The sequence below is a fragment of the Notolepis coatsorum genome (assembly GCF_963971535.1).
Source record: "Notolepis coatsorum genome assembly, chromosome: 3".
In the NCBI taxonomy this organism is placed as follows: Eukaryota; Metazoa; Chordata; class Actinopteri; order Aulopiformes; family Paralepididae; genus Notolepis; species Notolepis coatsorum.
The window spans coordinates 92,615,472-92,638,646 of record NC_140167.1 but is presented as its reverse complement, the minus strand read 5'-3'; the positions used below and the strand labels follow the sequence as shown (position 1 = coordinate 92,638,646).

At 44.5% G+C, this 23,175-nt stretch overlaps 1 protein-coding gene across 1 annotated transcript in view; it reads left to right on the top strand.

The window, feature by feature from the left end:
• rxrgb (retinoid X receptor, gamma b) overlaps window positions 1–23,175 on the top strand; it is a 120,608-nt gene that overhangs the window by 37,450 nt on the left and 59,983 nt on the right. The window contains exon 2 of the mRNA XM_084310199.1: window positions 20,776–21,014. Coding sequence (XP_084166325.1) covers window positions 20,776–21,014 — 239 coding nt within the window. The remainder of the gene's footprint in view (window positions 1–20,775; window positions 21,015–23,175) is intronic.

Here is a 23,175-nt window from a genome sequence, read left to right as displayed (position 1 = left end):
TTGTCAGAGACCAGCAGGGCTGAGTCGTCCGCAAACAGGAACAAGTTGCAGTCACAAGCTGACGACATGTCATTTGCATAAATTAGGAATAGTAGCGGTCCTAGTATGCTTCCTTGTGCTGAGTATTGCGATATTAATATTGCGATATATTGCGATTTATTACCTTTTTTCAACTGCAAAGTAAAACTTTGTCAACATGTTTTATCTAATAAAATTAAGTTCAGTCTGTTCATCTCACTTCAATAATTTTTATTGCAAAACATGGTATTTTCTCAAGCAGACAGATGTAAACACTGTAATCTGTGTTGCATGTACCTGACAAACTGAACTGTTTGTATTACAGTCATATTCCAACTTAACTGAATGCACATGTGTGCGTGTGTGTGGACTACTGTACTATTACAGGTATTGAAATGAACAATGCAACTTCCTTATACACATTTTTTATTTTTTTATTATTATAATTTTTTTTATAAAAATTTAAATATCGATACAGTATCGCTACGCAAAGTATCGCGATACTACTACGTATCGATTTCCCCCCCCCCCCCACCCATACTATTAACCCATAGTATCTCAATGGGACCTTCCTGGCTAAATAAAGGATACATAAATCAACATACATAGCCTACTTGGTTGTGAGAGGTTTCATGAGTTTGTTGCTCGTGCTTGAGAATACATTTAGCTCTCCTCAGTCCTGAGCTTCTCCTGTTGTGGTATGTGAGTGTCCCCACACACCCACCCATACGGGGGAGACAGTGGATCAGGAGGTACAGCGGTCGTCTGGTGATCGGAAAGGTTCCTGGTTCGATTCCCGCTTCTCCCGGGCAGTGTGTCGAAGTGTCCTTGAGCAAGACACTTAACCCCCAATTGCTCCTGATGTGTAGGTTGGCACCTTGCATGGTCGCAGTCGGTGTGTGAATGTGTGAGTGAATGGGTGAATGTGAGGAACAAGAGATTGTAAATCGCTCTGGATAAAAGCTGTTATATTAATGAACCATTCGGTGCGGCTGGGTAGCGTAGAGGACTAAGCACTCGCCTGCCACTGCAGAGACTCGGGCATCGAATCTAGTCAGCGGTACCTCCGGCTTGGTCAGTCGTCCCTATGAACACAATCGGCAGTGTTCTCGGGTGGGAAGCCGGTGGGGTATGAGTCATGGTTGTTGCAAACAGCGAGTCCTACTGGTCGGTCAGGGTGCCTGTTCAGCAAGGAGGGGATCTGGGGGAAATACAGTAGCATGAACCTCTGCACGCGTTACGTTCCCCCAGTGAAACTCCTCGCTGTCAGGTGAAAAGAAGCGGCTGGCGACTCAACATGTATCAGAGGAGGCATGTGATAGTCTACACCCTCCCAAGACCAACAGTGGTGAGTGGGACAATGCACACAATGACCAGGAAGGGAATTGGCATAACGACTAAATTGGGGGATGGGAGAAAAATACAGAAAGGCAAACAACATTTTATAAATAAAAAATACATTCACCATTTGGCATTTACCATTTTTACCCATACATACAGTACACACACTTCCATTCCAGGGCCTTCCAGAGAGACATTTCCATAGGATGGTGGAACAGTTGTGGAGGTAGGTCAGGGAGGTAGGCTCCAGACAGGTCTGTTATGCCCCTTTTCCACTGCATGGTACCTACTCGACTCTACTCTACTCTACTCTGCATTTTCGGTTTTCCATTACCAAAGGTACCAGGTAGTTTTTGGGTACTTTTTTAGTCCCTGCTCTGTCGAGGTTCCAATCGGGTAGAAGTGGTACCAGAAAAGTGACGTGAAACACTGCAGACCACTGATTGGTCAGAAGAGAGAAGCGTCACACGTTGGAGCATCTGCACAAAAACAGAAAGCCGCCATCTTTAATGCCTCGCTTAGTACTGACTGACACTGGGCTGGCCCAATCACATCTCTTACTAAGCACCCCCCTGCCAGTCGTGCAGGGTACATGACTGAGAGGGGGGCTGGTACATGACTGAGATGGGGGCTGGTACATGACTGAGATGGGGCTGTGGTACATGACTGAGAGGGGGCTGTGGTACATGACTGAGAGGGGGCTGTGGTACATGACTGAGAGGGGGCTGGTATACAGGACTGAGAGGAGGCTGGTACATGACTGAGAGGGGGCTGGTACATGACTGAGAGGGGGCTGGTACATGACTGAGAGGGGGCTGGTATACAGGACTGAGAGGAGGCTGGTACATGACTGAGAGGGGGCTGGTACATGACTGAGAGGGGGGCTGGTACATGACTGAGATGGGGCTGTGGTACATGACTGAGATGGGGCTGTGGTACATGACTGAGATGGGGCTGTGGTACATGACTGAGAGGGGGCTGTGGTACATGACTGAGAGGGGGCTGGTACATGACTGAGATGGGGCTGGTATATAGGACTGAGAGGGGGCTGGTATACATGACTGAGAGGAGGCTGGTACATGACTGAGAGGGGGCTGGTACATGACTGAGAGGGGGCTGGTACATGACTCAGATGGGGCTGTGGTACATAACTGAGAGGGGGCTGTGGTACATGACTGAGAGGGGGCTGGTAGATGACTGAGAGGGGGCTGGTATACATGACTGAGAGGGGGCTGGTACATGCCTGAGAGGGGGCTGGTACATGACTCAGATGGGGCTGTGGTACATGACTGAGAGAGGGCTGGTAGATGACTGAGAGGGGGCTGGTATACATGACTGAGAGGGGGCTGGTACATGACTCAGATGGGGCTGTGGTACATGACTGAGAGGGGGCTGGTAGATGACTGAGAGGGGGCTGGTATACATGACTGAGAGGGGGCTGGTACATGACTGAGAGGGGGTTGGCTGGTACATAACGGAAAGGGGGTTGGCTGGTACATGTCTGAGAGGGGGCTGGTACCATGTATTGTGCATCATTGTAGGTCAAACCATTTAAAAGTTAATTTCCACGGCAGCCATTTTGGATTTTGGTCTCTCACAAATTTCCCCCGCCTTTAAAAAAAATACACCCCGGCTAAATTAGTTTATCAACTCTCCTAGATGACAAATCCATTGAGAAACGAAGTGCCACAGATGATCCAACTACTAGTGTTTTTACATCACCACCCAAAACAAGATTCAGCCAAGAGCGAGGGAGTACACTGGTCCACTTGTCCATGGCACTTACTACCCAGCTTTGTAGTGGGTTGGGGGAATAGTACAGTAGGTACGCATATTTAAGGGGACCGCAAGGATGGTGTACTGGTGGGTGGTGTCCGACCGATTATAGTGGGCCGGTCTGGGCCAAACAAATAAATGGACCTCCCTAATTTCTAAACCCTGGCTACGGCCCTGGGTACTATGCAATGGAAAAGAGGCATAGAGTATCTCCTACTGAGCTCCAGACAGGTCTGTTAGTGTATCTATCTCCTACTGAGCTCCAGACAGGCGTCAGAGAGCCGCGGCCCAATGCACATCGTCAGGCTTTTTTTTTTTTTTTTTTTGCCATGCAACCGATTTTTTAAGCCAAATATCACTTCAATCCTATTAAGTTAGTTCAAGTTAGTTATTCATTTATATGTGCTATTTATGAGAGGGCTAACTTGTTGCAAAATAATAATGATAATAATCATAGCCTCATTAAAATACTATTGTTGCTTCGGTTGTTTTCAGCGTTTTATGTGTATAATCTGTTATTTAGTTTGAAATGTTCGTTGAAATAAGTAGATTTTTCGTTTTTGTTTATTTATTAAGTTAATATATAACCATATAGTCACATTTTAGAATACAATAGAATAGAATTTTAGAATACAACTAGAAACACTGTCCTGGCCTGCTTCTAAGTTCAGTGGCCTGACAATTTTTTTTTTTTTTTTTTTTTTTTTTAAATCATCTCGCGGCCCACCAGTGGCTGCTCGCGGCCCACCTTTGGGAACCACTGTTTTAGAGTATCTATCTCCTACTGAGCTCCAGACAGGTCTGTTAGAGTATCTATCTCCTACTGAGCTCCAGACAGGTCTGTTAGAGTATCTATCTCCTACTGAGCTCCAGACCGGTCCTGGGGATGGAGAGGAGGAGAGGGAGTGAATGAGAGAGGGAGAAAGACAGAAAGAAAGAGAGAGAGAGAAAGAAAGATAGAGAGAGAGGGAGAGAGATAGAGAGAGAGAGAAAGACAGACAGACAGAGAATTAGACAGAGATAAAGGCAGAAAGAAAGATAGAGAGAGACAGACAGACAGAGATAAAGGCAGAAAGAAGGATAGAGAGACAGACAGACAGAGAGAAAGACAGCAAGAAGGATAGAGAGAGACAGACAGAGAGAAAGACAGCAAGAAGGATAGAGAGAGACAGAAAGATTGAGAGACACACAGAGAGAGGGAGAGAGAGAAAGAGGGGCATAGAGAGAGACAGAGAGAGAGAAAGGCAGAACGAAAGAGAGAGAGGGAGTAGGGGCTGTATCCATGCTAAACAGGAAGTTGTACAACATCTGTTCCCTGGCACACAGAGAAGGAGTGAATAGCCAGCTGTGTGTGTGTGTGTGTGTGTGTGTGTGTGTGTGTGTGTGTGTGTGTGTGTGTGTGTGTGTGTGTGTGTGTGTGTGTGTGTGTGTGTGTGTGTGTGTGTGTGTGTGTGTGTGTGTGTGTGTGTGTGTGTGTGTGTGTGTGTGTGTGTGTGTGTGTGTGTGTGTGTGTGTGTGTGTGTGTGTGTGTGTGTGTGTGTGTGTGTGTGTGTGTGTGTGTGTGTGTGTGTGTGTGTGTGTGTGTGTGTGTGTGTGTACGTGTGTGTGTGTGTGTGTACGTGTGTGTGTGTGTACGTGTGTGTGTACGTGTGTGTGTGTGTGTGCGCTACATCCATCCAGACGGTCCTACAGACGATGTCACATTCCTCTCTTTCTCAATCCTTTTTTAAGTAATATTTCACGAGCACTTTTCATTGTCTCGTCATTTTAGATTTCCACATTTCATTTTGATCCAGATTATTAGACACACGTGCAAAACGCAAGGGTGTGTTGTAATCACTTGCGTTTGAGTGTGTGTGTGTGTGTGTGTGTGTGTGTGTGTGTCTGTGTGTGTCTGTCCATAACCGTGATAACTCATGCATTTCTTATCTGATTCAACCGTTTCTTTTTCTATTAAAAAAACAGCATTTAAAAGTGAATTGTATCCTTTTAAATGCCCTTTTAAAATGAAAAAGTGTGCTTGGAAAAGTACTTGAAAGTCCTTGAATTTCATTTTGCAATGTCTGTGGGAACCCTGTGAAGGACACTGGATGGATAGCGTACGTGAGGTCTACTCTGACTCCACAGTATTATAATGCCTATACTTGGTCGTTTCCTAAATATTCCGGACTGGAGTTTGACTTATAGGTTGATGTGTGCTGGAGTGTGGTGTTGTGCCCTTACATTTAGTCATTTAGCTGATGCCTGATAGTAGTATAGACATACTGTAGTAGCATATGTGGCAGATATCATCATCCCCCGTCCCATAGCTACGTGAAGGATGGGAGATACTACTGCCACAGGAGGAGGGGAATCAATTAGGCAGCTGATTAGGACTGATAGAACACACCTGTGCACCATGAGATCACCCCCCCCCCACACACACACACACACACACACACACACACACACCAGACACACATAACATAAAACACTAGGACAGATAGAGTATTGTTGAGTGGAGGTGAGGTAGGAGCGAGTACAGAGAGAGAGAGATTGAGATACAGAGTTTTGCGAGGTGAGAGGTTATTGAGAGGAGAGGTGAAGGCGAGAAGGTGTTCATTGTGTACTGGACCCTAGACTGGCTGAGAAACCCCCTTGTGTACTGACCCTGGACCGGAAGACAAACTCTTGAGTATTGAATAATCCCTTTTTTTGTACGAGAGCCTGTTTTGTGTTTTTGACCTTGGACTGTATTACGACTACCCTAATTGCCCATCGGACTATATTTTGCCTTATTCAATGAATATATTTTATTGTTTGAAATTGCGCTTGTGTGGACAGTTGAATTTGTTTGTTTTTGAACCGTGATGAGTCTGAACACCACCAGGCTCGTCACACATAGTACATAATAGTAACAGTAAGAACAGATAGAGATTGAAGAAGTTATTGTTATTTTTGATGTAATGACAAAAAAATGAATATTTTGACTTTTGTGTTTTTTGTTTCTTTTTTTATATAAATTCTTTATTTGAATGGCTTATGGCTATATCTGTACTTGTTGTTTGTTTGTTTGTTGTTGTTGCATATTTGAAATAAACTTCAATCAAATCAAATCAAAGAAGTGTGTTTTTAGGTGGAAGATTGAATGGGTTTTAGCTGTCCTGACTGTGATGGGAAGCTTGTTCCACCGAGCCACAACTGAGAAAATAGCCTGCTTTGGTGTCCCCCCCCCCAGTAGCCTGAGTAGGAGTGGGTCTCAGGCAGCTAGAAGATGCAGAGTGCAGGGATCTTGAAGGTGTGTAGTTAGCAGGGGTGTAAAGTACTTGAGTAATTGTACTTCGTCACTTTGTTTACTCAATTACATTTCAGAGAAAAAAAACATACTTTTTACTCCTTACATTTAAAATGCAGACCCACAAAGTACAAATCTCGCAGGTCCAACCATTTTAATTAGTATATTATTTGTTTCTCTGGCCGAACTAACATTAACGTTATTAATCCTACGGCCACGCTTTATTTAAAAACAGCCAATCAAATCCCCATCAATGGAAAATTAACCCGCCCATACCCATGCTGATTGGTCCTTGTGCAAGACTAGAAAGCGGGGATCTTTGATTAAACACCTGCTATCAGAAGAATAGACGGTCAGAAAAAAATATTTTACTTTAACTTTTTAGTACTTAAGTACATTTAAAAGTAGAAACTTTTTTTTACTTTTACTCAAGTGTGTTTTTAGCCAGATACTCTGACTTTTACTTGAGTACGATTTTGAGACGGTAGCCGTAATTTCACTTAAGTATAATTTCTGGGTACTTTTTACACCCCTGGTAGGTAGAGACCATTGATCGGAGGTATAGGGGGGAGCCGTTCTCCACGTTGCACGGAATGCCAGGTCAAGGACCTTGGAGCATATTCGCGCGGCGACGGGAAGCCAGTGCAGCTCTCTGAGAGAAGTGGGGTGACCTTAGGGCTGGGCGATATAACGATAACGATAATTATCGTGATATATTTTAATAATCGATATAAACAAATATATATATTTTTGTGACCTGCAACAGGGCAGTTTTAAAACCAGAGACAGTGGACAGACTTGTCTTTCTTGCCTGCAACTTAAAGTAATGGCTTTGCTTGTCCAAATGACAATACTGACCAAATTGAGATTTATTTTTCTCTTTTATTTTGTTTGCTTTCTAATTTAAAATGCAGTTTGAAACCGTCTGTACACAGTAGGCTATGTGTGCTAGCAGAGCTAGTCTTCAGTCATGAGTCACGGTGCACCACCAAAAAAGCGCCAAAAGATAGAAAAGAAACTAGCAGAGCCAGAACTGTTCAACTCCCCTGGAGCCACAGCCAGCAGAGAAGCCGGTTTACTTTCGCTTTCAAACCAGCTGCAGCCTGAGAACTGAAGTGTGAGGGGATGTAACACTAAAGATGGTGGCAACGACAAAGAATTGCTGCAAAATAAACATACATCTGTTATTATATTATTAAACTTATTATTATTATTATTATTTTCCAAATTTTTTTTGTATCGATTTCTTTTGTTTGTTATCGTTATCGCAATATCATTTTTTGCCATATCGCCCAGCCCTAGACCGTGACCTGGGCTGACTTTGGTAGGTTGGAGATCAGGCGGCCCGCTGCGCTCTGTATGAGTTGAAACGCCTCAGTGGCGCAACTAGCCAGTGACCCTGCGAGCAGAGCATTGCAATAGCTGAGGCCTCAATCTTATGGTGAAAGAAGGAGACTTTGGCAGAAGTAATGGTTTAGTAATGGTCTTCAAGAATGCTGACAAGAGGTCATGAGAGGTGGTGATGCAGCTCTGCAGCTCTCAGACTCTGTCTTTCCTCTCTAACTGCATCCGCAAGCCATGGTCTGGGTGTTGTGGAGCGGCTGGCAGGCTTCCTGGCGAAAACAGGAAGAAAGGAACCCAACCTGAGCATGACATAAGAGCGGAATGGACACTGTGTGAATAATATGGTCAATTGCATCTCTCCCTTATAGAAATACAACATGCTTCGCTTTGCTTCACAAAGTCACTTTGCTTTGATTTTCGACGTGTGACGTGTGGCTCTTGGCGTTGGGTTTTTGTATTGATGTAATTTCATGGGTCGATAATAATAATAACAATAAGTTAATAACTTTATTTGTATAGCACCTTTCATATAGGGGATTGCAGTTCAATGTGCTTTACATCAGTAAGAAATAAGACATAAAATCAGTGTAAAACAAGCAACAAGAGCAAAGCATAAAGTGGGATAAAATAATGCAGATATATTAATCAAATCATATCAGAACCTCACGTTCCAATAGGCTTCTTGAATTTCTGTAATCTGTTACAAAACATGATAAAGGTTATAGTATGCACCCAGCGGATAGTGTGTGGCGTAAAGATAAAAGTAAAAATAAGTAAAATAATAGCATGGGTAAAATGAGCAGACATATAAAATCACATCAATATCCTGATTTAGCCAGGTATCGGACAGATAGGCCTATCTGATACCTAGAACCAGATCATACTGATATACTGGAACCCTGTAGCTGCTCCATAGACCACTGCAACACTTCCAGGATTCTGAAATCGGGGAGGAGATAGCGGGGGGAGCAAATTAATGAATGTGGATGAGAGTGTTACGATTGGCGCGTTTCGTTGGCATGGTGGAATGTGGAACCCAATTGCAGCAGATAACGGAGAGATAATTGACAGGAGGCGGAATGCATGGTTGGCTCTTTCAAAATAACGTGCACTTTATTTCTGTTACACGGAGCATCATATAAAAAGGAAACACTTTGAAACTACAAAGGAAAAGAGAGACCGTGGTCTCCAAAACGATATAAACACAACTACACAGAGTACTCACAACGGTGACAGCAAACAAAAGTAATGACCCAGCAAAGGACAGCTGGGCAGACAACACTTAAATACACAGACTAATTAGAGACAATAGGGTGATTTAGTAAATGACACACAGCTGGGGTAATGACTAAACAGGAAACATAGATACAGACCCAAGGAGACAAAACTAAATTAGACAATGGGGCACAGTAAAGACAACAGATGAACACACAACAGATTGGTGATGACAGACAGGACATTAATAAATAAAAGATAACAAAGATGAATACACTGAACTAGGCCACCTGGTGGTTGAGAGCCGTAGTTCAGGTAAGGGATATGATATGTCCATGGACAGATGAGGGTTGTGACGCAGTACCGGGTGGAAAATGTCCATGGACAAATGGGGGTTGTGGAGCAGGACCGGGGGGACCGTTACACTAGAGACATGATCGAATAGACTTTTATGCGCTTGAATCTCCTGAACACGGCGCGACCCATTCCTAATCGATCAGAACTAAATTGGCCTAGCTAAAGTCCCGTTTTCAGCACCTACTCGCCATACGCATGCGCAGATTGTCAACGGAGTCTGAACAGCGCGAGACGACGCACAAATGAATGTTGAATGTTCCATCAGAGGGGGGAGCTTGTGGTGGTAGTGTTAAATATAAACATTAGTCTACCTGGAGACTCAATGAGGTAATTGTAGATGTCGCCATAAGACGCGTCTGGCCATTGAGTGGGATAATTTTTTCATTATCCTGTTCGGCTGAAAGGACACTGGCCACCGAAGCTCCCCCCTCTGATGGAACAGTCCACATTCATTCGTGCGTCATCTCGCGCCGTTCAGACCCCGTTGACAATCTGCACATGCGTATGGGGAGTAGGTGCTGAAAACGGGACTTTAGCTCGGCCGATTTAGTTCTGATCGATTAGGAATGGATCGCGCCGTGTTCAGGAGATTCAGGCGCATAAAAGTCTATTCGATCATGTCTCTAGCACCCCCACAGCCGTAGCTGCAACCACTTACATCAAGGCTCTCATCCACATTCATTAATTTGCTCCCCCCCGCTATCTCCTCCCCGATTTCCATGTAACGCGGAAGTGCAGAGGTCTATTGACAATTAACCATTTCACTGCCACACAACAGAAGGTTAACCCTTTACTATCACACAACCTACGGTCGCAGTGAAAGGGTTAACCGTTTTGGTAGTGCGGCAGTGAACGGGTTAATGGGAGCCTCAGATGCTGTGGACCCAGGATAGAAGGCGGCTAGGTGGCGCAGTGGGCAAGGCGCTCGCCACCAACGCAGGAGATGCTGGGTTCGAGCCCAGCTCTCGGCGTTGCTACCAGCTTGGCAATTGGCAGTATTAGGGGGTGGGAAGCTGGTGGGTGGGGATCGGACGTTGTGGACAGCGACTCCTACAGGTCGGTTGGTGCGCCTGCGCAGTAGAATCAGGAAGCGACGGGGGCGGCGTGTCCCTCCCACGCAGACCCTCGCCGCTGAGAGATTGCGCTGTACAGGTGAAAAGATGCGATGGCTGCCTCCTCGAGTACCGGAGGGGACACGTGATGCAAGGCTTCGTCCACATTGCAGCCGGCTTGTGGGAGGCATGGCCTAACAGCGTTTGAGACAGGGGAGGGTAGAATTGGACGATACGAAATTGGGGACGGGAGAAAAATAGAAAAATGGGGAGAAAAAGTAGATACAAAAAAATAAAAATAAGAAGAAGACGAAACTGGACTTTGAAGAAATCTTTATTCGTAGCACACATTGCTACGTCGTCATGCAGTGAACACACGCATGCGAGATGGGCGACACATAGGAACACACACATAGGAACACACACATAGGAACACACACATGGGAACACACACATAGGAACACATAATGCGAGATGGGCGACACATGGGAACACACACACATGCATGTAACATTATGTTTACCTGGTGTAACTTCAGACATTATGTTTACCTGGTGTAACTTCAGACATTATGTTTACCTGGTGTAACTTCAGACATTATGTTTACCTGGTGTAACTTCAGACATTATGTTTACCTGATGTAACTTCAGACATTATGTTTACCTGGTGTAACTTCAGACACTATGTTTACCTGGTGTAACTTCAGACATTATGTTTACCTGGTGTAACTTCAGACATTATGTTTACCTGGTGTAACTTCAGACATTATGTTTACCTGGTGTAACTTCAGACATTATGTTTACCTGGTGTAACTTCAGACATTATGTTTACCTGGTGTAACATTATGTCTACCTGGTGTAACATTACAATAATCAGTTCACTGTGTATATTCGCCACCTGTATTTGAACCCCTCCCCCCAACCACACACAATTTAAATATCAGTACTCAACTGAAGAGTTGGTATATTTTTCAAAACTATGACTTTTAGTCATGTGGCAAGTGAGATTATTTCTGACCACAGGCCGACGTTGTCTGTTGACGGGAGTACAAGCTGTAACAACTAACGTTACTCTAATGTTGTACCAAGGTGAAATATTGGGTTAAGAAAATAAAGCGTTTTTTTGACTCTGCATCCGGGGGGGTTTCATGGAAAAGCTGGGGTGGAGGTGGGGGGTCATGTTTGACATGTCGCCGTACAGTGGTTTAGTCCTGCAGGTGCACAACCCCCTGCCCTGGAGCATGTTTAACTAACTAACATTTAACTGTGACATTTAACTAAGGCCAGTGGCACTGAGTCCACTCTGCCCCGGGGTCAGTGTGTGTGTGTGTGTGTGTGTGTGTGTGTGTGTGTGTGTGTGTGTGTGTGTGTGTGTGTGTGTGTGTGTGTGTGTGTGTGTGTGTGTGTGTGTGTGTGTGTGTGTGTGTGTGTGTGTGTGTGTGTGTGTGTGTGTGTGTGTGTGTGTGTGTGTGTGTGTGTGTGTGTGTGTGTGTGTGTGTGTGTGTGTGTGTGTGTGTGTGTGTGTGTGTGTGTGTGTGTGTGTGTGTGTGTGTGTGTGTGTGTGTGTGTGTGTGTGTGTGTGTGTGTGTGTGTGTGTGTGTGTGTGTGTGTGTGTGTGTGTGTGTGTGTGTGTGTGTGTGTGTGTGTGTGTGTGTGTGTGTGTGTGTGTGTGTGTGTGTGTGCGCGCGCGCGCGCGCGTGTGTGTTTGTGTGTTGTGTGTGTGTGTGTGTGTGTTGTGTGTGTGTGTGCGTGCGTTCACAAGGTATTGCACTATATCTGCTATTATTGGTAGCCGCTCTATTTGGAGACGGCGTTGCTTTTTGTACCCATAGATAGAGTAGATATAGTTTTACGGAAATGCCATCTGTTTTTGAAACATCATCTGTGTCAATATTGTATGTGTACGATGAATGCTGCACAGTCACAAACGTAATTGAATGACTCCCAATGAGCTAATTGCACCGTTAGTGTTTATGTCTTTAACCCTTTCACTGCCACACGACAGAAGGTTAAACCCTTTACTATCACACAACCGACGGTCGTCGTGTGGCAGTGAAAGGGTTAACCGGCTGTCGTGTGGCAGTGAAAGGGTTAACCTTCTGTGTATTGTCGCCGCAGTGAAAGGGTTAACCGTTTTGGTAGTGCGGCAGTGAAAGGGTTAATGTACTCTGTATTTATGTTGACATAAATAAAGTATCTAAAATGTGTGTGTGTGTGTGTGTGTGTGTGTGTGTGTGTCTGTGTCTGTGTGTCTGTGTGTGTGTGCGTGCGTGTGTGTGTGTGTGTGTGTGTGTGTGTGTGTGTGTGTGTGTGTGTGTGTGTGTGTGTGTGTGTGTGTGTGTGTGTGTGTGTGTGTGTGTGTGTGTGTGTGTGTGTGTGTGTGCGTGCGTGCGTGTGTGTGCATGCAGTCTGTGCCTGCTGCAATAACGTGTACATGCATGGCCAGGGTTCACAGTCGCCCTGTTACCCTGGTGATTGACAACTGTCTCAAATAGATTGTGTAGTAAATGCCAGCCTGTCAGTTCACATGGAGGGACGAGGAGCAGAGTCAGCACACCGTCACCAACCCTGTGTGGGCTGTGTTCCTGCGTAGGCATCATTAGATAAGGCTGCAAAGGGCAAGATGACAATATTTGTCAGTGACATTTCAGTTTCTCTTGACATTTTCTGACGCATTTACTTTAGCCCAGAGAGAGGTATATTTGTCACATCCTTACGTCATGGAATAATGTCATCTACCTACCAGAGCTGTCAACACATGCTCTCCACCAGGCTCGCAGTTATTTAGGATTTGTTTATCATACTTTGTCATGTGTTGTGTGCTGGATTCCTCTGCTAGCTGCATCCTTGTCGAGTGGCGAAGTAAAGACCCATCAATCCCCTCAGTTCAACCTGTGTTTGTGTTCTGGCTCAGGGCTGATGTGGTTATCCTCCTCTGACATTGTACACAGGGCTTGACGCTTACCTTGTGCTCCTTAGTTAGTTAGTTAGTTAGTTAGTTAGTTAGTTAGTTAGTTAGTTAGTTAGTTAGTTAGTTAGTTAGTTAGTTAGTTAGTTAGTTAGTTAGTTAGTTAGTTAGTTAGTTAGTTAGTTAGTTAGTTAGTTAGTTAGTTTCACTTTATTGTTCACAATGTGGACATTTTGTCTTTGGTCTCTATCACCATTGAACAAACAAATACAACAACAACAATGCATCATGAAATCTCTTCATTTGACCACGATTCGATTCGATTCGATTAATTTTCGATACATTTTCTATCAGTTAATTCCCCAAAAAATGTTGAATACACAAATGTGGCTGGGGGAACTGATTCACTCAGCATGAATGGACTATAGGTCAGTTAAAAACAATACACACAAAAAATTTCGATTAATTTCGATTATAATCGATTCTAACATTTTCAAATCGATGCAGTTGAATTGTCACTTTAGAATCGATGCATTTCGATTAATCGATGCATCGTTACACCTCTAATATACATACATCTGTAATGGAGAAGTGCAGAGAACGAAGGAATACAATACATCAACAAGGACCAGGTCTAACGAGTGAGATTAATTGAATTCCTTAATGGCATTAGGAATGAAGGAGTTTTTAATAAAAATGTTTGGGTTTGCCCTAGGACCTAGGTAGTCTGTAACGACTAACAGCTCAAACTCCCCATAGGGTGGGTGAGAGCGATCACCCACTATCTTAAGATAAGATAAGATGATCCTTTATTAATCCCCTTGGGGAAATTCAGGGTGTCAAAGCAGCATGGGGGGGGGGGGGGATACAGAGCTTCACATTCCTATACAGTCCAGTATCTATATACACTATAGATACAATATAAAATATAAATACAATACAATATAATATAAAAAAGTACAAATAAAAGCTTCCTAGCTTTCTTCCTAAGCACTTCGCCGTAGATGTAGCTTAGCTGTTTCTGTGGCTTCCCTATGGTTTTTGAGGCCAAATTCAATATCCTCTGCAACTTATTCCTTCCTTTTAAGTTTAGATTTCTAATTTAGAAATGTAGGAGGACAGTGAAGATGTTCGTACCAAATAGTTCTTTCAGAGTCAGGTATCATTTGGTTCGCGCTTATCGAATCCGGTTCTTCTCTGTTCCGATTCTAATATTTGTGGTGATTGAGAAATGTTTTTTATCCATAACACCTGCCTGTATCTATCCATCTATCTTACCCCAGAGGTGAGCCCTGACCTGATGTCTAAACCCCTCCCTGGATTCAGACAATTTAACATTTAAGTGGCTATTCTTATTTTGCACAACATGCAGCTTGTTCTTTGCTTTCATAGACGGGACACTGTATCACAGGGGTCGCCAATTAGGTTTGGCCGCGGGCCAGATTTTCCCCAAGCCGTTGCTTGGCGGGCCAGGATCAAAAACAATGGCTAATTTAATATACTGATATTGAAAAAAGACAAAAGTTTTTCTCTGGTCTGCATCCCCCCAACAACCGTGTGCACTGCGCCGCACTGCACTGCACCCACTCTGCAATCCGCCAAACAAAGTTCTCACTCATCCATTCATTCATAAACAGCTCTCAGCTGTTGCAGATCACCGCGGCGCCGGCGGGTGATGAACAGATCAGAATGCATGAAAACACGACTCACCATATTGTACCTCCTTGTTTGTTGTTAAGTCCTCCAAAATCCCTGCTAATGTTTGAAACATGTCATATCCACTCGCCGCCCTCCAATTCCAGATTGGCGTTGAATGCAGCTACTTTATCTGCCAACTTGCCTCGTTGTTGTTGTTGTTGTTGTTGTTGTTGTTGTTGTCGCCACATATTATGCAGAGAGGACGTCGGCTCGGCACGCAAGAATCACCGACCTGTTGCGATAAACCCGTATTTTAAGTATGGCTCCTGTTTATTAAAAGAAGCGTTATATTTCCCCGTTGCTATCCAAAGATGTTTGTTTTGTTTTCTTCAACTCGCTCGCGAGTCGCATCTCGAACGCGGAAGTGAAAGTGCGTTAGGGAAATAGACACAGGGCCCGGTGGGACTATTCCATTGGTTCTCCCAGTCCACCTGACCATTTCTAGCATTTCAATTGGCTATAGTGACAGACATGCTTTTGATGACTGCCGGTAGATAGATACAGCTTCACAATAAAAGACACCCTGGCGTCCCGAGTGAATATTTCCCGTGCGTCAAATAAATATCATATTCTCAAAATAATCTGACGGGCCAGAAATTATTGTTGGCGGGCCAATGTTGGCCCGCGGGCCGCCTATTGCAGATCCCTGCTGTATCATGTACAGAGCAGGTGTAATCCTGTATCAGTGTTGTTTTACAAGGAGTTTCTTTATTTTTATTTTAAAGTCAAACTGCCTCGTTCTGTGATACAGGAACTTACATTTACAGGAAAAGGATCCTTTCTGCACTAGCTTCAGCTGATAGTGACTGATCCCTGTAAAGGGTCCTTTCTGCACTAGCTTCAGCTGATAGTGACTGATCCAGAGTAAAGGGTCCTTTCTGCACTAGCTTCAGCTGATAGTGACTGATCCAGAGTAAAGGGTCCTTTCTGCACTAGCTTCAGCTGATAGTGACTGATCCAGAGTAAAGGGTCCTTTCTGCACTAGCTTCAGCTGATAGTGACTGATCCAGAGTAAAGGGTCCTTTCTGCACTAGCTTCAGCTGATAGTGACTGATCCAGAGTAAAGGGTCCTTTCTGCACTAGCTTCAGCTGATAGTGACCGAAGGATCCTTTCAGAATTGTTGTGGATAACGTTTCCAGACATTGTCAAAGAAGAGTCATCAGCATACAGTAAAAGCTTGCATTTTACTGCAGCCGGCATGTTATTTACATAAATAAGGAATAAAAGAGGCCCCATTTACATTTAGTCATTTAGCTGACACTTTTATCCAAAGCGACTTACAAGTTCTGTACGACAAGTCATCAGGAAGGGCACAACTCTATCAGCTGAGTAACAATGTCCATCAAAATGTTGTGGCACACCTCATGTTTTATCCCGACCTGTGTTCTCCCTGTGAGATATGACTTGACCCATTTTAATGCTGTAGAGTGACTGCAGTTTGGACAATAGTTAGATATTCCTCAACCTGGTCAAACACTACTCTTTCCAATAACTTGGATATGGTTGGTAGGATCGACACTGGCCTATAGTTTTTTTTACGTTTGACCTACAGGCGGAGGACTCTACCATTTTCATCAGACATGGAATCTTCCCCTGCTTTAATTACTATGAACTATGACCCCACAAGTGACACTGGTGCTATCCCTCTAATATCTGTCTGGAATATGGTCCAATCCAGTTGCTGATACAGAATGCTGATAGCATTTTCATTACTTTTTCACGATGAGACAGGACTCATCTCAAAAGTGTCCTTTTTGTAGTTTCAAGACCAGTCTAGCGGCAACAATTGACATTTTCTTTATTGAATTATAGAAATGCCCAGCAATCTTCTGTTTATCAAAACACTTGCTATTGTCAATATCTATTCATGGTTTTGTATTACCTTTCCCTGTCGACTTGGCTTTCTGTATTTTCTGACTTGGTTTCTGCACTGTATAACATATGGTCAGATTCAGATTCAGATGACTTTATTCACCATATTGTTTGTACAAATGGAACATGATTCGACATTTACAGTGCATGCTTATTTCGTATACTATAGTACCAGCATGCATATACACTGTATATATAATAATAGTCATATTGCAGGTTAGACTTTTTAAATTTCACCTAAAACTATCTCTGTCTAATGAGGTCCAGTATCTCTCCGGTCGTCCATTTCTCTGCTTTATTCTGACCTCTTCTACTGGTGCAGCCATGTCCAGCACAGCTAGAAACCTTGCTTTGAACAGTTAAATGTCCACATCTCCATCTAGTGGAGCTGTCGAGCGACGCCTCCGTCACCGCGATCACAGCAGTCTTCGATCGCCAGTTGCTTGATTTCTTCTCATTAAGGTCAGCAGGCTCCTCGCATTCAGGTGGATTAAATTCAGTCCCCCGTTGATTTAAGTGGTCAGAGGGCTCCTCCTCCTGTGCGTCCTGCCCGTCCTCTGTCTTGTCCAGGGAGCATAACCCCGGCTCTCGGCTGTAATCACGCCCCTCAGGGTCACACAATTCCTTAGCACAACACCCGTTGCATACCAGTTGATATGTTGGACTGATTCCTGACAGCCAGATCATATGTCTTTCGGCTGATATTACCACGGTCGCACGGGTCACAGGCAATCGCCTTTTGCGTTTGCTCTCACTGTCTCTTCGGCGGTTAGGGCAGCGGCACCTCACCACTCTGGCATTGGGCGGACCAGGGGACACACAGTAGCAGACACAGAGTGCCAGTCCGCTGGGTGGAACTCACTCGCCTTTCCACTGTGAGTTTTTGCTGCTTCCCCCCGTTCTCTCCTGTATGCCTTTGTGTTGTTTCTGAAGCTCCTGGGAACTTGGAGGTATCATCAGTCTATTGTACAGATGGTTAGAGACGAGTCCAACGCTTATTGTCCCATGGCATTTATTTGAATAAATAATAATAATAATAATAATAATAATAATAATAATAATAATAATAATAATAATAATAATAATAATAATAATAATAATAATAATAATAATAATAATAATAATATTATAATAATAATAATAATAATAATAATAATAATAATAATAATAATAATAATAATAATAATAATAATAATAATAATAATAATAATAATAATAATAGATCAAATTTCTATAGCGCCTTTCATAGAACCCAAGGTCGGACAAAAAATAGGGCTAGGGAAGTAGAAAAAAAAATAAAAGGGGGATGAGGCCAGTGCCCTGATTCCCCTCCGCACTCACGAGAGGCGAATTGTACCGTGCCTTTGCTTGTATTGTATGGCAACATAAGTAAAAGGTTTTTAAAAGCTGTGTTTGCAAGCCAAACTAGGCCAAAGAATTAGCCAGACTAGGCCAAAGAATTTGCCAGACTAGGCCAAAGAATTAGCCAGACTAGGCCAAATAAGTAGCCAGACTAGGCCAAAGAATTAGCCAGACTAGGCCAAATAAGTAGCCAGACTAGGCCAAATAATTAGCCAGACTAGGTCAAATAATTAGCCAGACTAGGCCAAATAATTAGCCAAACTATGGGCCAAAGAATTAGCCAAACTAGGCCAAATAATTTGCCAGACTAGGCCCGCAGGATATTAGTTGATTGTTTCTTAAAATTGATTGCTTAAAAACTGAAATTAAATCGATCCATAGGTGATCCATAGTTTCAGTGCAAGCTTACCTGCATTATGGCAAAATTAAACAAATTTAAACAAATTAGACAAATGAAAACTCTCAAACAGAGAGCACAAACAGAACGCACGTCTACACCTGTAAGGGGTGAAGAATGCAAGGAAGGCCAACACATGTTATATCAAGAACCAAAACTATTCTACCCTTCATTTTTGGCAGATTTAGGCTCTAGTCTAGTAAATTGTGAACCATGACATGAAGGTATCTTTTTCTCTTAAGCTGCTGTACATTTTTTGACATCTGTTTCTGATGCATTATGACAGGAATATATATATGAAAGGAGGCATATTCAATTAATTGATATTGCTGTGGATCATAATGCATTTACTGTTGAACTGTTGCCAAGGAATGTAAAGCCATTCCCCTTAAATCACTGCTCAGTGACATTCATCCACTCTCTCTGTGCTCATCTTCACATTCATAGCTAAAGTGAAAGTGTCCTTGAATAGGGGTGTCTGGGGATGAACTACTGTGTAGCCTATAGTGTAGGGTGCTTTGTGAACTTGCATCTAGGACTATCGTTCGTTTGGGTACCTCTAATATAAAAGACAAGAGCTGTCAGTATATTGTTACACTCAAGTGTCTCACATAGCCAGACCTCTCTCCACGTCCGCACTGTGTTAGTGCAGGTGCAGCATAGGAGATATTACAACCCGAGTGTAACGTTAACGCTGTTGTAACGTTAACGTTGTTGTAGCTGACGTTGCTACCACAGGAGACAGTGGAAAACGGTGCACGGAGGGTTGAACCAAATGCTTTGTCGTATTGGAGGAGCTTCCTTGCTGCACAAAATACTCTTGTTGCATACATTGCATTTTGCTGTGTATTCCATCTTTTTTGTGAGGTTCAAGAGTTTGCTGCGGTTAGCCACCAACCGCTGTTAGCCACCAACCGCTGTTAGCCACCGACCGATGTTAGCCACCGACCGCTGTTAGCCACCGACCGCTGTTAGCCACCGACCGCTGTTAGCCACCGACCGCTGTTAGCCACCGACCGCTGTTAGCCACCGACCGCTGTTAGCCACCGACCGCTGTTAGCCACCAACCGCTGTTAGCCACCAACCGCTGTTAGCCACCGACGCTGTTAGCCACCGACCGTTGTTAGCCACCGACCGCTGTTAGCCACCGACCGTTGATAGCCACCGACCGATGTTAGCCACCGACCGCTGTTAAGGTGCTCCCATAGTTGAGCCGACTATGCCACTGACCGCTGTTAGCCACGGTCCACCAAAAGTAAACAAGAGTCTGTGCTCAGCTGACCTCCGCGGAGTCCACTCCGCGTACGGTCCGCTCGACTATGGGAGCACCTTTAACCACCAACCGCTGTTAGCCACTGACCGCTGTTAGGCACCAACCACTGTAAGCGACCAACCGCTGTTAGCCACTGACCGCTGTTAGCCACGGACCGCTGTTAGCCACGGACCGCTGTTAGCCAGCCACTGACCGCTGTTAGCCACCGACCGCTGTTAGCCACCAACCGTTGTTAGCCACCGACCGCTGATAGCCACCGACCGCTGTTAGCCACCAACCGTTGTTAGCCACCGACTGCTGTTAGCCACCGACCGTTGTTAGCCACCGACCGCTGATAGCCACCGACCGCTGTTAGCCACCGACCGTTGTTAGCCACCGACCGCTGTTAGCCACCAACCGTTGTTAGCCACCGACCGCTGTTAGCCACCGGCCGCTGATAGCCACCGACCGCTGTTAGCCACCAACCGTTGTTAGCCACCGACCGCTGTTAGCCACCGACCGGTTAGCCACCGACCGCTGTTAAGGTGCTCCCATAGTTGAGCCGACTATGCCACTGACCGCTGTTAGCCACGGTCCACCAAAAGTAAACAAGAGTCTGTGCTCAGCTGATGCAACCACGTAACCAGTAAAATTTCATCTTGGTAGTTGAGTAGATTTCTTTGCTCAATGCAGCCACTAACCTATATGCAGCGCACGGGGTGGGGGGTGTCATTGAACCGTCAGCTTGTAGGATGTAATCTTTACTCGCACATGTGCTCCTAAATCATTCTCTTACGGTTCACACACATCTATTCTTAGTCGCAAATGCGAGCGAGACGCTTGTACTGACGAGCCCCGGACCTCCATCCTTTTCTAACATCTCCTCCCTCTCTGGCCTCTCCTCCGCAGATTCCTCAGGGCCCATGGGCACGCCCCACTCCCACCCCCATCCCATGGGTGGCATGGTGGGCCACCCCTCGGTCATCAGCACCTCCAGGCCGCTGTCGTCCCCCATGTCCCCCCTGGGCTCGCCCATGAACGGCCTGGCCTCGCCCTACTCCGTCATCACCTCGTCTCTGGGCTCGCCCACCCTCTCGCTGCCCTCCGCGCCTGGCAACATGCACTACGGATCGCTCCACAGTCCACAGGTGAGTGTTCATTAGATGGCAGGACCCGCAAATACATTACCTGAGAGGCTACTTTGTGATCTTGATATAGCTACCATAGGGTTTGTGTTTGCAGTCACCATCGTGGAAAAAAAGGAAAAAACTAACCTTCTTACTGTCTTCTACTATCATGCACTCTCCACTAATTAATCTTCCTTGTCTATATTACTACCTACTATACGAATTATGTCTCTACTACTATGCACTCAACACTGCAGCGCCCAAGTTTCAACACTGTTTGATGAACATTGTTACTCAGCTGAAAGAGTTGTACCCTTCCTGCTGACCTGTCGTACAGAACTTGTAAGTCGCTTTGAATAAAAGCGTTCAGCTAAATGACTAAATGTAAAAACGTAAATGTGATCAAATGCTGCCTCACAGCCTTCTGCTCCGAGGACATGGATGAGTACATGGTGACCAATATAGAAAATGCAAAATAAGGGGAAGTGGGCCTCTTCGAATAAAGATCTGTATATTCAGTACACATGCCAGGCGGTTTAGAGATATGTCATCCAACACCAGTCTTCCTCTCATCCCGAACCTCTCTCTCCGTTCGAGGAGCTCCCGCCGTCTGGCTCAGAGCGTGTCCACATCTGTTAAACTCTCAACATGTGTGTATTTCGGTTGATCATGTGATTCGAGGACCTCCACCTCCAGAAAGCAGCAGACTGAAGTTTGCCAACATCCAATCTCTGTCCTGGCTGCCTGAAATACCCCCGGCCCTCTCCTCCCATCCCCCTACCCTGCTGCTGACCTTTAAACTTATCCCCCTAAAGGTCAGCACTGAGTGGTATGCTGCCGCTCGGTCAGGCAGGGGGACTTAAGACGCTGTCCAACTATTAGCCCTTTAATGGATCACCTACCGAGGGACCCAAGAGAGAGACCCAAGACAGAGACCCAACCCTGATTTCCATGCTTTCTTCTCCCCTTTCTCTCTCACTCTCTCTCTCTCTCTCTCTCTCTCTCTCTCTCTCTCTCTCTCTCTCTCTCTCTCTCTCTCTCTCTCTCTCTCTCTCTCTCTCTCTCTCTCTCTCTCTCTCTCTCTCTCTCTCTCTCTCTCTCTCTCTCTCTCTTCTCTTTTCTCTCTCTCCTCTCTCTTTTTCTCTCTCTCTCTCTCTCCTCTCTCTCTCTCTCTCTCTCTCTCTCTCTCTCTCTCTCTCTCTCTCTTCTCTCTCTCTCTATTTCTCTCTCTCCTCTCTCTTTTTCTCTATCTTCCTCTCTCTCTCCTCTCTCTTTTTGCCTATCTTTCTCTCTCTCTTTTTCTCTCCTCTCTCTTTTTTCTTTATCTTCCTCTCTCTCTCCTCTCTCTTTTTCTCTATCTTCCTCTCTCTCTCCTCTCTCTCTCTCTCTCTCTCTCTCTCTCTCTCTCTCCTCTCTCTCTCTCTCTCTCTCTCTCTCTCTCGGCCACTCCTCCTTATTATCTCATCTAGGTTATTATAACAGGGTCGTTCACAATATTAACCCAGCTCCTCTGTCTGATGGCTGGGAGGCACCTTTTCATAAGCAATAGATAACAACACCCACAGGACTGTTTTCTCTTTTTTTTCTTCGTGACATGAATTTTTACAATTGATAACCGAATCTATTTTTAGAAGGACAAACTATTAAAATGATGCGCTGATACCAACATTGCACAAACAATAATAATGAATCATAATGAGTCATTAATAATGTATAATAATGAATTTGATTCATTGTTGGAAGCAATGTGAATGTGACACATAGGTTGCATGGTGGCATCCAAATACAGAGGACTGTAGTAACAGACTGTGGTACCGGTAACATATCTTCACTTGTCTGTTGATTTCTAGGCTCCACGTACAGGATGACAGAGTTTTGTCACAGTTCTGTCTGTGTGATTCAAGATTCAAGATTGTTTATTGTCATGTGCACAGTTAAACACAGTTAAACACAGTTAAACAGACAGTTTGCCGTACAATGAAAATCTTACTTTGCTAGTCCGCCCTTCACACAAAATCACACAATACTTAACTACATAACAACGAAAAAATAACCATTTAAATACAAGCGAGTGCTAAAAAATAAGGTAAAAAATAGATATTTTATTTATATAAATGGTATAAGATCTATACGAGTCTCAGCGTCTGTGACAGAACTGTACCAGGCACCTCTTCTACAGACT